The sequence below is a fragment of the Gracilinanus agilis genome, chromosome 4, assembly GCF_016433145.1.
Source record: "Gracilinanus agilis isolate LMUSP501 chromosome 4, AgileGrace, whole genome shotgun sequence".
NCBI lineage: Eukaryota > Metazoa > Chordata > Mammalia > Didelphimorphia > Didelphidae > Gracilinanus > Gracilinanus agilis.
The window spans coordinates 468,258,785-468,276,318 of record NC_058133.1 but is presented as its reverse complement, the minus strand read 5'-3'; the positions used below and the strand labels follow the sequence as shown (position 1 = coordinate 468,276,318).

Sequence of the window (17,534 nt, the reverse complement as noted above, 5' to 3'; positions counted from 1 at the left end):
CTCTCTCTCTCTCTCTCTCTCTCTCTCTCTCTCTCTCTCTCTCTCTCTCTCTCTCTCTCTCTCTCTCTCTCTCTCTCGTATTTAAGAGCATGTATTCTACAAAGACATGCTCCTTTGCTGCCCAGGTCTCCAGTGCCCAGCACACTCTCTCTGGCTGCATCAGTACTTGCAAACATTCAGTGGGTTGATCACAGCTTCTCCCTCTGCTGACACCCCACAACCTGTTCACATGTGCTGCCACCCTGTGGCCACTTCACTGCAAGCAGCTCTTATATCTTCATCCTTAGAGACTAACTCCCTTATTCCTGAGCAGTTCACAGGCTCCTCTCTATCTCATCTTGTGTATTCTTGTCAGTGTTTGAAAGAGCAGAGGAGAAAAATGAAGTCACTCAAAGGCTAGGAAAGTAAATTTGTTTTGAGGTGACTTTAACTTGGTCATGAGATCACAGATTTAGAGCTGGAAGGGACTTTTGAAGCCATTGAATGTAACTCTCCCATTTTACTTATGAGAAAACTGAGTCTGAGAGAAGTTTACTTACCCAGGCCACACAGCTAGAAAGTATCTGAAGCAGGGTTAGAATTTAGGGCTTTCTGACTCTAGTTCCAGCACTCTATCCATTGTGTCACTTATGTCCTTAATAAATGTTTAAAAAGGGGACAGTTAGGCAGTTTAGTGGCTAGAGAGCCAGGTCTGGAGACTGGAGGTCCTGGGTTCATGTATGGCCTCAGACATTTACTAACTGTGCGACCCTGGGCCAGGCACTTAACCTCAGTTGCCTAGTTCTTACTGCTTTTCTGCCTCAGAACCCATATTTAGTATCACTTCTAAGAAAGCAAGGGTTGTTGTTTTTTTTTTTTTTTTAATAAAAAATAAGTGTCAAGAGAGAATAAAATTCCAAAAGGAAAGCCCTTTCCACATCTTTTCTCCCGGTTGACTAAGGATAATTGGACTTAGTCAGATGTAGTAGCAAAATAATTTATTTTTATCCATATTTAAATGACAACATTAATACTACAGAGGTTACTGTGTCTCAGTGGTTAAGAACACTGGACTTGGAGTCAGGAAGACCTAAGTTCAAATCTAACCTCAGATACTTCCTAGTTGTGTGATCTTGGGCAAGTCACTTAATTCTCTATGCCTAAGAGTCAGGTAGGTGACTTGGTGGATAGAGTGCTGGGCCTGGAGTCACAAAGATCTAAGTTCAAATAGGACCTCAGACCCTTCCTAGCTATGTGACATTGGACTAGTCACTTATTCTCTGATTGCCTGACCAAAGGATCCACTGGAGAAGGAAATGACAAACCACTCTGTTATCCTTGCTAAGAAAACCTCATGGATCACTATGGTCCATTGGGTCACAAAAAGTCAAACGTGACAGAACAGCCAGCACATTATTAATAATAATAAGCCATACGGAAACCAGACCATTACCGTGGACGGCATCGTCACCCATGAACACTTGGGCAAAACAGCAATTCATTAAAAATATGGAAACAAAGGCCAGTGTTGGTAATAGCTATCACCACGCCAGATACTCATAATCTGCAAACCTCGTGGAACCAAGAAAATTCTCAAATGGACACCTGGAAGAAATCAAAATCCTGTGGGAACAGGTCAAGGGATGTATCATCTCCGTCATCTACTGCTACCGCAATTGTCCTGAAGATGCTCTGACTGACCCTACAGCAAACATAACCACAAGAATCCTGGCAGAGACCATCATGGCATAGTGGTAAGAGCACTGGCCTTGGAGGCACAGGATCTAGATTAAAATCTCACGTGTGGCATGCACCAACTGTGTGACCATGAGCAAAGCAATTAATCTTAAAAAAAAAAAAAAAAAACACTTCTGTCTTAGAATCCATACTAAGTATTAGTTCAAAGGCAGAAGAGCAGTAAGGGTGAGGCAGTTGGGATTAAGTGACTTGCCCAAGGTTACACAGCTAGATTGTATCTGAGATCAGAGTTGAACCCAGGACTTTCTGTCTCCTAGCCTGATTCTCTATCTTGTGAGTCACTTAGCTGCCCAGGGCAGTTAATCTTAATGATCCTCAATTTCTTCATCTCTAAAATGGGGCTAATAATGTCTGTGATACTTACCTCATAGGTCTATTGTTGCAGTCAAATGAGAAAATGTCTGTAAATTATTTTGCAAATTTTGAAGCACCGTGCATATGCAGCTATTATTTTACTAGTAGCTACCTAGGTCCAGAAGAGGTCAAATATCTTGGCCAAAGTCACACAAGTAGAAAGCAGGAGAGTAAGGATTCTAGTCCAGATCTTTAAATTGCAAATCTAGTCTTCATTCCCTTTTACCACATTTCTTCTAGCAAATCTCACCAGTTTCAGTGCCTGTCAACTGCCATGAGCAGTTAAAGTCTTTGTTAACTACAGGCTGACGATTATATACTCTGCCCATCCTCCAGGTCTTCATCCCATTCTATTACTAGCTGTGTGACCCTGGGCAAGTCACTTAACCCTGTTTGCTTCAGTTCCTCATTTGTATAAGGATCTAGCAAACCACTCCAGTATCTTTGCCAAGAAAACCCCAAATTCATTCACAAAGTTGGATACAACTGAAACGACTAAATACCAAAAAACCATGTGATCATTTCATTGCTTATTCAAGCCCCCAGTTTGGGTAAGAAAATGGATAGAAGCTAAGATAAAGCCTCCATTTTCCAACCAGCATGCCCAATGAGAGACTGAATGGCTACACATGTTGCCAGGCATTGAATTCTAGTCAGTGGTGCTCATGAATTCCTAGACTGTTAAGAGATCTCCTGGTCCAACTCCCCCACATATAGAGAAGAAAGTCAAGATTCAAATTGGTGAATGAAGTGACTTATCTACTTTATATCCTTTTGGTTCCTTGATTCTCGCTGAAATCCTTCTCTCCCCCCCCCCCCCAAAAAAAAAAAAACCACTTCATTCTCCTTGTTACCTAAAACTCCTTTACCTTCCCTTCTTTGAGATTTTGTTCAGTCATTTCATTCTCTGATACCCCATTTGACATTTTACTGGCAAAGACACTGAAGTGGTCTGCCATTTCCTTTTCCAGCTCGTTTTACAGATGAGGAAACTGAGACAAATGGAGTTAAGTGACTTTCTTGTGATCACACAGCTAGGACATATTTGAAGCCAGATTTGAACTCAGAATCATTTCCTGATTCCAGACCTGGTACTTCATCTCCTGTGCCACCTAAAGTGCCCCAGTTTTACAGACGAGGAAAATAAGCCTTAAAGATGTGAAATGACTTGCTTCACATGGCTAAACAGCTAGGTGGCACAGGGGATACAGTACTGGACCTGGAGTTAGGAAGACCCAAGTTCAAATTTAGCCTCAGACACTTACCAGCTTTGTGACCCTGGGCAAGTTATTTAATCTCTGCCTGTCTCAGTTTCCTCATCTATAAATGGAGATAGCAATAATACCTACCTCTCAGGGTTGTCTCAAGGGTAAAAGGTTATAAAATTTGAAAAGCATTTTGCAAACCTTAAAGAGCTTACATATGTGTTATTATTATGAATAATATTAATAATAAAGGATAGAACTAAGCCTTAAAGCCTGGTCTCCTGATTCCAAACCTCAGGTACATTCTGCTTTCTACAACAAACTGCCTTTCTGATCAGATCCTCTCAGGCCTCTAATAAGTACCATATCCATAATATTCAGGAATTGGAAGGTGTAATGTAGGGTTTTTGCATTGCAATATTAGCTTAGGCAAACCTGTCAGTTGCTCTGGATGGAATGTTGATGATGGCATGCGTCATGGGCCAGGTGCTAGCTGACAGTTGGGCTGAGACTATAAAAGCACCTGGAAACCCAAGCCTGGGTTCTGTTTTCCCCTGACTTCATCCTGATCACTCAACTACCCCCTTCCCCTGGGGCCCCGGGTTGAAGGGTGGTGAAGGGTAGTGGATCATGGGTAGGAAATTAGGATAGCCTAGATATTAGGACCTTCTTCAAGAGCATCTCAACAATAACTATTTCATTATCATCAAGGTTAGCCAATAGATCTGGTCAATTTCTTAATCAGAGACCATTTGCTCTGACCAAGGGCACCCAGCCCTCAGGCTGCCAAGACTAACTAGGAGCTTCCACAAGCCTCAGCCATTTTATCAATTATATAGAATAGTGTTGCCAAACCCTCTTACCTTTTGCCTTGTTCCTTCCCAGTTACCAAATAAACCCATAGCCTTTAGTCTGAGAATCCTGTGGTTATTTCTTTACCACCAGAGGCTAAGGAGGTCAAGCAACAAGGTGAGAATTCTAAGCTGTTGAGGTTGAACCAAACCTCCATTGGTGAGGGCAGGAAGCTCAAGCAATCACTTCCTGCCAATCTGCCATCATCCAATAGGAGGCAGTTATCTTAGCAGGGAGGGGATGGCTGCCTGACATCTTAAAGGAGCCATAGCAGCTAGCAGTGAGGTTCATTGGCCAATCAGCTTGAGGTTTGGATTTTGAAATTAAAGCAAGTCCATTCCAGCTGAGTTTGCTCATTCCTTCAAACATCCAGCTCCCATCTCCCGCTGGACTAGTTACTGGCTCAAGGCCCATAGTGACCATTTACTCCCCATGACATTTGGAGAGCACAGTTTAGGCTAAAAGACCTACATGGATTAACAACAATATAAAATGGCTATTGCTAGGATGGCATTTATTGTCACCAGTTTCTTGCTGCTCCTTTGGTCATTAATGCAGGGAGCCATTGACTTCTGGTTTAGAAAGGTCCCTCAGTTTAGCCATCAGGTCCTTGAGTTCTACGATTACTACAAGTGATGTGCAATCACACTAGCTGAATTTATCTGTTTTGTTTCCACAGCTTTGGCACTAGTTTTTGCACTTTCCCAAAGCTTGATAGTCCTAAAGAAAGTCATCTCCCATCTCTGGCTGCTCTTTGGTAATGCTTCCAACACCAAACCTGACTCAGTTTCCCAAGAACTCCTGGAACAAATGAAATTGTTGTTCCAGGTGCTAAAACAAATAAGAGAGGGAAAAGAACTTGATGCTCACACAAATTCTCCAATTGGAGATTATGGAGACAAAATATCTAGGAAAAGCTACTTTAACTAAGGACACTCAATCTGAAGATGACACCCACACTCAAAATAAGGAAACTGCAACAACAAAGGAAGGAAAGTTTGGGAATGACATGGGTATAATATCTCCTTTCTTTCTTTACAAAGGTTAAAAGGACTTATTTTCATTTGCTAAATTGTTAAAGAGAAGCTGGCATCTGCTCTGTTTCATCTGTGGACCAATTGACTAGCAAGAATTACTGTTTTAAATCTATGTATCAATGTGAGCAAAATTCTATTACAATCAACTGGAGACTTTCCTCTTAGAATCCCTGGATTCCTTCAAGGATCAGCTTAGGCATCACCTACTCTGTGGAGCCTTTCCTCCTCCTCTTCCATCTCCCTTCTAAGAAGACTTTTTGGCATTTATTTATTGTTGTGATTTCCTTGAGGCCAGGGACTAATTTCTTTTTGTCTCTATCTCCAGATCCTAGCAGAATAGAGACACTTAATAGTGTTTGTTTAATGGAATTGCATTTATTATAAAAGGATTCACTTGTGTTAGTCAGATAAGAAAATGTTACTTTATAACATAGATTGAAGCAAAGTATTTCCCTTTTTATTCTATAAAGTCTAAACCCTTTTGCCTGGTATTTAAAGCTTCCCGTGTTCTAAAATCTAGCAAAGGGCTGGGTGTGCACACAGTAGGTATTGAATAAATGTTGAGTAATATAACCAAATTGAATTTTGGAAATTATTCATGTGAACTTCTATTTTATAGAGCAATGGAAAAGAAGATGTCTCCAACACTTATAAATGGAATAATGGAAAGATCTTTGAAGAATCATTGATTCCTGTTTGAGCATTTTCTACATGGTGAAATGTATTACTGCTGAAACACAAAAGAAACAACTGGAACTGGGACCTTTTGTTTTTTTAGCTGCACTGTGACTACTCTTAAATGACCTACCTCACAGTGTTCAAGTGCTTTAAAAGCTGTTCTCATCTGTGGAATGGCTCTCATTATCATCAACACCAGCCTGACCCAAGGAGATGAAATGAGTCACAGATGGCACTGGAGGAACCAGGAACAAGCTATATCTATCAGAACAAATTGTTTTAAGAGGTAGCTAGGTAGCATAATACACCTTAGACACTTCCTAGCTATGTGACCCTGGGCAAGTCACTTAACCCTGATTGCCTGGCCCTTGCTGCTCTTCTGTCTTAGAATCAATACTAAAAAAAATTTTTAACTTTTTTTTTTCCTGTGTGTTCAAACTGGAGCCTTTGGATGAGAAGGACAACATGAGCAGGAGAGGTGGACTCAGGGATATTCCCTTCTCTTACTTTGGAAGGGCCTTTTAAGGATGAAAGTTACAGTCAGGAAAGGATATTTATTACCACACTCTCATTTTTTTCCATAAGACCACCAGTGAAATGTCCAGAGATTACTTGCAGTTTAGACATGACTTATGGATCATTACGCCACTTCCATTAATTTCAACACAACACAACATAAATTTGTTTATTAGATTAGTTGTCATCCTGGAAGGCTGAAGAGGAGGCACCTTATGCAGAGATTAACTCAAGTCCTTTTCATCTCCCTTTTGAATCTCTCTAGTGAGGTGGCACAATGGATAGAGCACCAGGCTTGGAGTTGGGAAGACTCATTTTCCTGAATTCAAATCTGGCCTCAGACACTTCTTAGGTGTTGTCACTCTGGGCAAATCATTTAAATTCTGCCTCAGTTTCTTCATCTGCAAAATGAGCTGGGGAAAGAAATGGTGAACTACTCTAATATCTTTGCCAAGAAAAACCTGAATGGAGTCACAAAGAGCCAAACACAACTGAAAAATGGTTTAACAACAACCTCCTCTCCATCACATACATAGACACGCATATACATTCCCTTTCCAGACACCTAGAATTCTATTCTTCTCCCCCAAGCTTGTCCCCTCTAAGGGCCCTTCCAACTCTAAATCTACCATCCTATGTTCCCCAGGGAATAAGGCTGTGTTGGACAGTAATTTCATAAAGAGGAATGTTTACACATGGGAAGTACTATAATGCTACCTCTAGGGTTGCCTTCTCTTTCCTGACAACATCCATTCTTTAGCCCTTTCTCATTTTATATCACCACCAAAACTACATTTACCAAAATTCTACTTCCAAAGGGACCTCATTCTCTGCAGTCCAACAGTAGCTCTCATTAAGGCTACTTTTGGCCAAAATTGCTTGAGAGTCTAGAATTCTAGAGTTGAAAAAGGCCTTAAGGATCATAATAGTTTCCAATGCTATACCACTTTCCAACCATATTATATACATTACCTCATTTCATCCTTAAAGCAGAAGTGTGTAGTTCTAATATTATTCATCCAATTTAACAGATGGGAGAACTGAAACTCAAAGGATTTCACACTCCAAGTTGGGCAGCTTACCCAAGATCACGCAAGTGGTAAATTACGTCTGGTATTCTGAACCCAGATCTCCTGATGTCAATCAAGTTTTCCTTCCACTACATTAAGGTGCTAATTCCGCTACCCTTTCCCCAAGGGCTTTGGCTTTCACTGGGGAATCAGAAATGGAAAAGCCTTAACCCTAAAAGATGAGTACATAATGATGGAATTTCAGATACTATAATAGGCTAGTAGGACCAATACTTTTGGCTGCTAGTGGTGGGGAGATGATTTAAGAAGGAGTAGGTGCTTCCTGTCATTCCTCAAATAATATTTTATCAACCTCTTTATAATAATCCAGTCTATAGGGATGGAACATAGGAAAATTAAATCATTTGAATTAGAAAAGGTCCAGGGTCGTGGAGTACCATTCTTGTGAAGAATGGGTCACTGCAATAGTTGGGCCAGGAGGGGCCCAGCTCAGGGTAGGAGGAAGCCCATGTACCTGTTTGAGAAGTGTTTGTGTGAGCCAGTAAGAAAGAGGTCAGGTTATATAAGGCAATTAGATATAATGGTAAAAGCATTCACTCTAGAGTCAGAGGACCTAGATTCAAATCCCTCCTCTTGTTTTATGACATATTTGATTTCCATGAGCTTTGGTTTCCTCTTGGAGTTGGATGAGATCACATTTGAGGACCCTTCCTACTTTATATCTACCATCCCACATACCCCAGGGAATAAGGCTTTCCTGGGCAGTGATATCATGAAGAGGAAGCATTTACATAGGGCAGGTTCAGATTCTTACTTAATTCTTAGAGAATTCAGTGCTGAAAAGCAAGAATTTTCATAGATGTCAATTTATCATGTTACCAGTCAGAAATTACTGCAAGAGTTTGGAGATACCCCCTGGCTTTTACCAACTGGTACTATTTTCAGAGTAACCATTATTAGTATTATAAAACTAAATAATTTATCTGATATTTTATTCATTTATCATTATATTATTTGGAGCTAAATTGTTTTCTATAATAAGGACAATTCTCAGAGGAAGAAAGGAATCTTACTGCCCTTAACATGGACCAAAAATGAGAAGCAACAAAAGTGGGGTACTAGCTCTGAAAACAACATAAAAAACCTGTTCTCTCCACTGTGGGAGCAGACTCCAATTTTAAGATAAAGTTAAAAGTCAAGAAACAAGCAGGGGGAAAAATGAGTGAACAACAATAAAAAAGGATGTGATCATAAGAAGTTAATATGGGGAGAGGAAAGATCAAAACATAAACTCAGAAGACGTTAATGCCAAAACAGTTACAACCTCAGGGGGGGCGGGGGAGGCATCTGGGAAGCTCGGTGGATTGACAGTCCGGCCTAGAGATGGGAGGTCCTAGGTTCAAATCTGGCCTTAGACACTTCCCAGTTGTGTGACCCTGGGCAAGTCACTTGACCCCCATTGCCTACCCTTACCACTCTTCTGCCTTAGAACACGGTATTGACTCCAAGACAGAAGGTAAGGTTTTTAAAAAAATAATAATTACAACCAAAACTTCAAAGAAAAATGTGAATGTCTCCCACCCACAAAATTCCTAAAGAGTTCAAAAAGTATTTAAAAAATCAAATAAGAGAGGTAGTGGAAAATTTGGGAAAGGAAATGAGAGTGATGTGGGAAAATAATGAAAAAAAGAGTCAATAGCTTCGTAAAGAAGACAAAAAATAGAGGAGAAAATAACACCTTAAAAATCAAAACAAGTCAAAGGGTAGGAGTAGCACAAAAATCAATTGAAGAGAACTCTCTAAAAAGCAAAATTGGCCAAAAGGAAAAAAGGTACTCACTGAAGAGAATTCTTTAAGAATTGGAATTGGGCAACTGGAAGCTAATGACTCCATGAGACCTCAAGAAACAACAAAACAAAATCAAAAGAATGAAAAAAAAATAGGAGAAAATATGAAATATCTAATTGGAACAACAACTGACTTGGAAAATAGATTGAGGAAAGATCATTTAAGAAGTTTTGAGGGGGAAGCTGGGTAGCTCAGTGGTTTGAGAGCCAGGTCTAGAGATGTAAGGTCCTAGGTTCAAGTCTGGCATCAGGCACTTCCTAGTTGTATGACCCTGGGCAAGTCGCTTAACCCCTCATTGCCTAGCCCTTACCACTCTTCTGCCTTGGAATCAATAAGTAGTATTGATTCCAAGGTGAAAGGTAAGAGTTTAAAAAAAAAATTATTGAATTACTTGAAAGCTATGATCAAAGAAAGAGCCTAAACATCATATTTTAAGAAATTATCAACAGAAACTTCTCTGATAGCATAGATCTAAAAAGTAAAATATCAATTAAAAGAATTTACCCATCACCACCTAAGAGAGACACCTAGAACTCCCAGGACTATTATGGGTAAATTTCAGAGCTTCCAAGTTAAGGAAAATATATTGGAAACAATCAGAAAGAAAACACAATCAGGATGACACAAGATTTTGTAGCTTTCATATTAAAGGACTGGAGGGCTTGGAATGTGATATTCTGGAGAGTAAAGGATCTAGGATTGCAATATGGAATCATCTCCCCAGAAAAATGGTGTATAATATTTTAAGAGTAAAATAAATATTTAATGAAATAGAGGAATTTTGAGCTATTACTGATGAAAAGACTGGACCTGAATTGAAAATTTGACCATCAAGTATAAGATGCAAGAGAAGCATAAAAAGGTAAACAAGAAAGACAAATCATAAGGGGTTCAATGAGCTTTAACTGTTTACATCCCTATGTGGGAAGCTAATACTTGTAACTCCTAAGAACTTTATTAGGGTAATTAGATTTAGTTTATGGTTAAGATTTGCCCTTATACTGCTGGGGCAGCTAGGGATGGTTTCCTCCCACCCTAAAGATTGGGAAAGGGTAAAGTTATGTTTACACCCACCTGAAGATTGGGGAAATATTCTCCTCTGGGATTTGACTCCAGGGGAAGATCATGTAATATTGACAATCCCTTAGGGCAGGGATCAGCAACCTTTTTGGCCATGAGAGCCATAAACACCACATTTTTTAATGTAATTTCATGAGAGCCGTACAGTGCTCCCAGTGCACACTCCTGTAACAGTGCGTGCTCCTGTAACAACAGGGTGTGCGCCTGAAAAAAATTGACTTTATGGCTCCTGCAGAAAGAGCCATATCTGGCCCTCAAAAGAGCCAGGTATGGCTCGAGAGCCATACATTGCCGACCCCTGCCTTAGAGGAAGTCTTATTAATCTGGAACTTCCCATAAAAGAATGGAGGAGGTGACTAAAAGATAGATCTCTCAAGTTATGCTAAAATATATAAAATCCAAATCCAAGTGTGATGGCAAAATAAATGTCTGAAATTAGACTTCCAGTAACGTGAAAGAAAAATATTGGGAAACAATCTTGTGAGCCAAACTGACTTTATTATAAGAGCTTCTAAAATTTCAAAGTCATCTAAACAGACTCAGGACAGTCCAAGACCAAGACTGTCCTGAGTGTGTTTAGACTATATATATATTTTATATATATATACACATATATATGTGCATAAAGTGTATACATATACACTTTATGCAAGAGTCTCTCTCTATATATGTATGTGTATATATATATTTTTTATGCAAGAGAACCAGATTACACAAACTCCTCCCAGAAAGGGGAGGTAGATCTACTATATCTCTTTGACCCTTGAAAACAGGTCAATCCTAATTTTGGAAAGAGTTGGACTCTTTTCTAATTGTCTTTAAAGAAGACCAGATTTTATCATATCTTTTTTTTCCTATATGGCAGAGAGCATAACCACTCATTCCATATATAGTGACAATGAGGTTGGCCAAGGTTATTCTGTAGTGTCAGAGCCAGATGAGGTAATATGACTCCTTAGCCTCAGAAACTCTTGGATATATTTCAGGATGCTGAAAATATGCACAAATTTCCTTTGGCCAAATGTTTCAGGGGCTTTTCCTTTCTGTGATTATTGATTACTGATTCTCATACATGGTTCAGTTAATAACTTAGATTTCTAAGGGGAAAATGAAGTAAGCCCCCAAAAAACTGGTGTTAGGTTTTATACTAACAGCAGTTTACCCAGATGTTAACTTCTTTTTCCTAGAACTAAGTTCCACTTTAGAATTTCAGCAGGATATTAGGAAAGGAAAAAAGTCCTGCAAGATAATTTTCCTCTGTCATTTCAGCCCTTGACTATGTTGGGATTACAGAGATAAAGTGAGATAGTCAAAGAAAGAAAAACTTCTTGGTTTGTAGAAATATGTCGTACTATAAATGAATTAGAGGGGCAGATAGAGGGCCAGTCCTGGAGTTGGGAGGACCTGGATTCAAATTTGGCCTCAAACATGTCCTACCTGTGTGACCCTGGGCAAGTCACTTAACCCCCATTGCCTAGCCCTTACCACTCTTCTGCCTTAGAATTAATACTAAGACATAGTGTAAGTATTTTTTAAAACTTATGTACTTTGCATTTTAAATTTATCTGAAACTTAAATTTTCATTGCTGTTGTTAAGTTGTTCAGTTGTGTCCAATTCTTTGTGACCCTATGGACCACAGTTATCCAGGGAGTTTTCATGGGGAAAAAATTGGAACAGTTTGCCATTTCCTTTTCCAGTGGATCCTCTTTTTAGACAATCAGAAGTTAAGTGACTTATCCAAAGTCACACAGATAGGAAGCGTCTGAAGCTGGATTTGAACCCCAGTCTTCCAGATTCCATGCCCAGTGCTCTTACGCACTGAGCCACAGCTGCCTCTAAAAACTCTTGGGACTATAATTTACTATTGTTTTGAGTTCTGATTATAGGAATTGTGGTAAGAATTACCATGAAGCCAATAGTAGAAAATGGTATGTGCTACAATCTGAGAACTATGGATGTCTGTTCAAAGGAAAGGTTGAGAGAATGACATTGGCATGACTTAAAGTAGGGTCCTCTTGATTCAGTTTCCCCATTGTGCCATTTCCCTTTTGAATAGGAAATTTCCTCACTTAAGTTAAACCCAGGTCTGGCTTTTGATATAATATAGATCTTTATTACACGATTGGCTGTCAAATATGACTCATGTTTGGAATCAAACAGAGTTAAAGGAGTTTACCCTCGTGTTATGGTATATGTCATGGCAGCCTGTACCCTTGAGGGGACAAGTCCCGACATTATTATAACAATGTCCTTCCTTTTCTTTTCAAGGCAAATTTCTATAATTAGGACAGGTGAGCAGTAGAAATTTTGTTAAGTACAGTACTAAATTTAATAACTAATAGATGAATCCTGAAACATTTCTGAGTTTCTATAATAGGATATAAGTATTAAAAAAAACCTTATAATTTGTAATCTTTATTTGTGACCAAATTATGATATAAGAATAATATCCCCCTAAAGGAGGAATTAGATAAAGTATTATGATAAAGATATAATGTGTTAGTTGCCTGTCTACACTGGTGGAAGGTGGTTCTTTATATGAATGAAAAAACAGATCTAGGCCCCCCTCCCCAAAATGAAGCCAAGACAGTGTATCCAGGGCTCAAAAAAAAAAATAGAATTTCTAGACTCAGCTTAGGGGGGCACCATAGATTTGGTATAGCCAGGAGTGTGCTAAAGCCAGCTCCAATTCTTACATTTTCAGGGTGAACATTTACACCTCAAAAATGGACAAATGCTACAATTCAGGACTTGATTTATTGTTCTGTTGATTTTCCAGATATAAGAAAGTGATGGAGAACAAAATGACTAATATGGGAAAATGTTTTATATGATTATACATGAAAAATCTCTATTAGATTGCTTTACTGTTTCAGGGAAGAAGGAGGGCATGGAGGGTTTGAGGGAGGGAAGGTAGGTCATAAGAAGGAAGAGAATTTGGAACTCAAAATGTAAAAGAAATAAATGTTTTAAAAATTGATTTATGAGTTACAGGGGAAAAAATAAAAATATTTTTTTAAAAGAAAGTGATGGAGAAAATGTGAATAATGAGGATTAAAACCGAAAATGTGTTGTACCTACAGTCAGTTGTTAAACATTTACCAATATCCCCCTGGTATATCCACATTTCAGTAAGGTCTCTTGTGATCTACTTTGAGGACCAGGAGGAGAGATATGAATTGGATTACAGAATACTAGTGTGCATCAAAAATGATTATATATAAATCAACAAAATAAATACAAAATTTTTTTATGATTTTGGGGATAAGAAAAGTTCCTATGGGAGGTGGCTCTTGAGCTTGGCCTCAAAGGGAACCAGGGAGGAGAGGGGAGAGCTTTCTAAGTTATACATGGAGAATATCAAGTAGAACAGCCTAGCTGGAATGCCAAAACATGACTAATATATTTCAAGCCTCTGGGTTCATGTTGTCATTTTCCAACAGACTATATTTGACTCCTTTTTGAGCCAGACCATTCTCTTTACTCTTATCCTACTCTGTTCCTTCTCTCCCCAAGCAAAATACACACAGTTTATATATTGAAATTAAAGATAGATTAGTGAAATCAATTGTCCATCTTTGACCATCCTTTTAAATATTCTTCTTCATAGTACTTTGTACTCATATTTTCTTTTGGGGCAGCTAAGTGGTACATAGAGCACAGATCCTGGAGTCAGGAAAACTCAAGTTCTTTAGTTCAAATTTGCTCTTAAATGCCTATTAGCTGTATGACTCTACATAAGTCATTTAACCCTGTTTGCCTCAGTTTCATCATCTGCAAAATGAGTCGGAGAAGGAAATGGTAAACCACCCAGTATCTTTGCCAAGAAAACCCCAAATAGGTTCAGACTTGACTGAAACAACCAAGAGTAGTAATAACAGCATTTTGTTTTGAGGTTATTTGTGGACTGCACTGGGAATTTCTAGGAGACAAAGATCAATTTGAATTTAACTTTGCATTTCCTCCCTTTTGTCCATCACAATATAAATTGTCATCCAATCATTTAGTCATATCTGACTCTCCGTGACTTCATGAACCATACTGTTCATCTGTTTGTGTGTGTGTGCACGCTAAAAAAAAGTCTTTTGTTTTATTTGGGGACAAGGACACTGGAGAGGTTTACCATTTCCTTTTCCAGTGGATTAAGGTAAAGAGAGCTTAAGTCACTTTTCTAGGGTCACACAGATAGTGTCTAAGGATGTATTTGAACTCATATCTTCCTGACTCCAGACCCAGAGTTCTATCCACTTAACCATCTGCAGTGCAAATAGTTGTATATATAGTGCCTCCTATGTGCTAGGCACTGAAGATACAAATCTTTAAAAAATTACATAGACCGCGCTCTCAAGAAGCTTATATCCTCCTGAAAAGATGAAGGGATATATCTTAGGCAACAGAGGTTCTCCAGAGCTATGCCTTAGCACACTAGTTGACCACCAGTTTCACAAGATGTACTTTAATCTTAGATGTCTTATTTCAAATAAAATTTCTGATTCATTTTATACATTTATAACTTAACATGAATTTTACCTAGAATATATAGTATAACATCTGCAAAATAAACAAAACCTACCTATTACATCTGTGTACTAATCTTGAAACACATCAGACCTTAAACTAGCAAATTACTCTCAGGGAAGGGAAGCCATGCATTTGTGGGTCATCCATTTCTACCATAGTGCTGCCAACTTAAAAGTTCTTTATCTCAGTATTTGGTGCACAGGAAGCCTTTAATAAAAACTTGATGTCTATGTACCTTTATTCCAGCAAAGACTGCTATGTCATGATTTAAAAATATTCAAGAAACATTGCTGTATACAGATTTTAAAAAGGTGATGTAATGTGAAGAACAATGTATTTGTGGTCTAGTGATTTGAACTTGAATCCCAGGTCTGCTACTTACTGTGTGACTTTGGGTAAATGACATCACATCTTTGGGTCTCATCTATAACATGAGGGAGTCAGACTGGATGACCTCTAAGTTTCCTTCCCCTTTAAATCTAGGTTTCTAAGTCTATTGCAAGGTATAAGGCTATGGGAGCAAAGAAGAAGACCAAAAAAAAAAATGTTCTAGCATCATTTGAGAGACTACAGCTCAAGATCCTCTAGAAGAAGTGACACCTAAGGTAAACTTCAAGGGATGGAAGGCAGAGGTAAAGAATGAGGGTATTGGCACAGTGGATAGAGAGCTGGACCTAGAGGTGGGGGGTCTTGAGTTCAAGTCTGGCCTCAGACAGTGTCTGACCCTGGGCAGATTACTTAACTCCAATTGCCTAACCTTTACCACTCTTCTGCCAATATTTTGTATTGATTCCAAGATGGAGGGTAAAGGCTTAAAAGAAAAATATTTTCTATCCAATATTTTGTATTGATTCCAAGATGGAGGGTAAAGGCTTAAAAGAAAAATTTGTTTTGTTCTAGGCACAATGAAGATTTATTGAATCTAACCTTGGTATAATGGGGGAAATGGTTCAGGTCCTGCCATAGGTATTTACTTGCTTTATAACTCATTTGACTTGTTTGAGTTTCCATTTCCTTACCCTTAAAATAGGGATGATAATATCTATGGTTCCATAGTAATAACCATTTCCTACCAGCTGTACTCATTGGTTTCAATTCTACTCTCCTTATGCTTCCAGGAAAAGCTCATCACTAGGAAAATGCAACTTCCTGGTGATTGCATCAACTGGTATTTTCACCTCATCTGTACCTTCAGTAGTTTCTGCCCCTCTGATTGGAAGGCTGGAGAGCAGCACCAAAAACTACCTCTATATCCTCCATTTAAAAAGGGCTCAGAAAAAAGCTAGCAGAAATAATCAACATCTTTAGCAAAGTTGCAGGATACAAAATAAACCCACATAAATTATCAGCATTTCCAACACATCTCAACAGCAAGAGTTAGTAAGAGAAATTCCATTTAAAATCACCCTAGATAATATAAATTATTTAGGAATTTATTTGCCAAGACAAACACAGTAACTATATGAACACAACTACAAAACATTTTCCACACAATTAAAACTAGATCTAAACAATTGGAAAAACATTAATTGCTCATGGGTAGGATGAGCTAACATAATAAAAATGACAATCATACCCAAATTAATTTACTTATTCAGTGCCATATCTATCAAACAACCAAGAAACGTTTTTACTGAATTAGAAAAAAATTATAACAAAGTTCATTTGGGAGAAAAAAAGATCAAGAATATCAAGGGAAATAGTGAAAAAAAAAAAGTGAAGGATGGGGGCCTAGCAGTACCAGATCTCAAACTACTATAAAGCAGTGGTCATCAAAACGATATGGTACTGCAAAAATATTTATAGCTGCGCTTTTTGTGGTGACAAGAAAAAATTGGAAAATGAGGGAATGCCTTTTGATTGGGGAATGGCTGAACAAATTGTGGTATCTGTTGGTGATGGAATATTATTGTGCCAAAAAGAATAATGAACTGGAGGAATTCCATGTGAACTGGAATGACCTCCAGGAATTGATGCAGAGTGAAAGGAGCAAAACCAGGAGAACCTTATACACAGAGACAAATATATTGTGGCACAATGGAGTATAATAGACTTCTCTACTAGCAGCAATGCAATGATCCAGGACAATTCTGAAGGACTAATGAAAAAGAACACTATCCACATCCTGAGAAAGAACTGGGAGTAGAAACACAGAAGAAAAACAACTGTTTGATCACATGGGTCGATGGGGATATGATTGGGGATGTAGCCTCTAAACGATCACCCTAGTGCAACTATCAATAATATAGAAATAGGTCTTGATCAATGACACATGTAAAACCCAGTGGAATTGCTTGTTGTCTACAGGAGGGGGGTGGGAGGAGGGGAGTGAAAGACCATGATTCATGTAACCATGGAAAAATATTCTTAATTAAATGAACTTAAATAATTAAAAAAATAAAGAGGGCTCAGAGAACTCAAAGTCCAACCATCTCCCACAAATAGTAGCTGTCCTTGAATTCAATCTCACCATCATCCTCCTCCTCTTACATTTAGTATTTTGTCTTCCCCCGTGAGATTGTAAGCTTCTTGAGAATGGGTCATTTCCATGCTGGTTAAGTTCTCTCTCTTTCCCAAAATGTGACTCCAAGAGCCAAATATAAAACTTCAGATGTCACCTGACTAGGGCAGAGCACTAAAGTGCTAACACCTCCCTTGTTCCATACTCTCTAAC

General features: G+C 38.6%; 1 protein-coding gene across 3 annotated transcripts in view; it reads left to right on the top strand.

Moving 5' to 3' along the window:
• Positions 1 to 6,195, top strand: part of CD58 (CD58 molecule) — a 106,149-nt gene extending 99,954 nt beyond the window's left edge. For all 3 annotated transcript variants that reach the window (XM_044672430.1, XM_044672433.1, XM_044672431.1), the window contains one exon: positions 5,805 to 6,195. In XM_044672430.1, coding sequence (XP_044528365.1) covers positions 5,805 to 5,839 — 35 coding nt within the window. In that variant the 3' untranslated portion in view covers positions 5,840 to 6,195. The remainder of the gene's footprint in view (positions 1 to 5,804) is intronic.
• Positions 6,196 to 17,534: the final 11,339 nt, after the last annotated feature.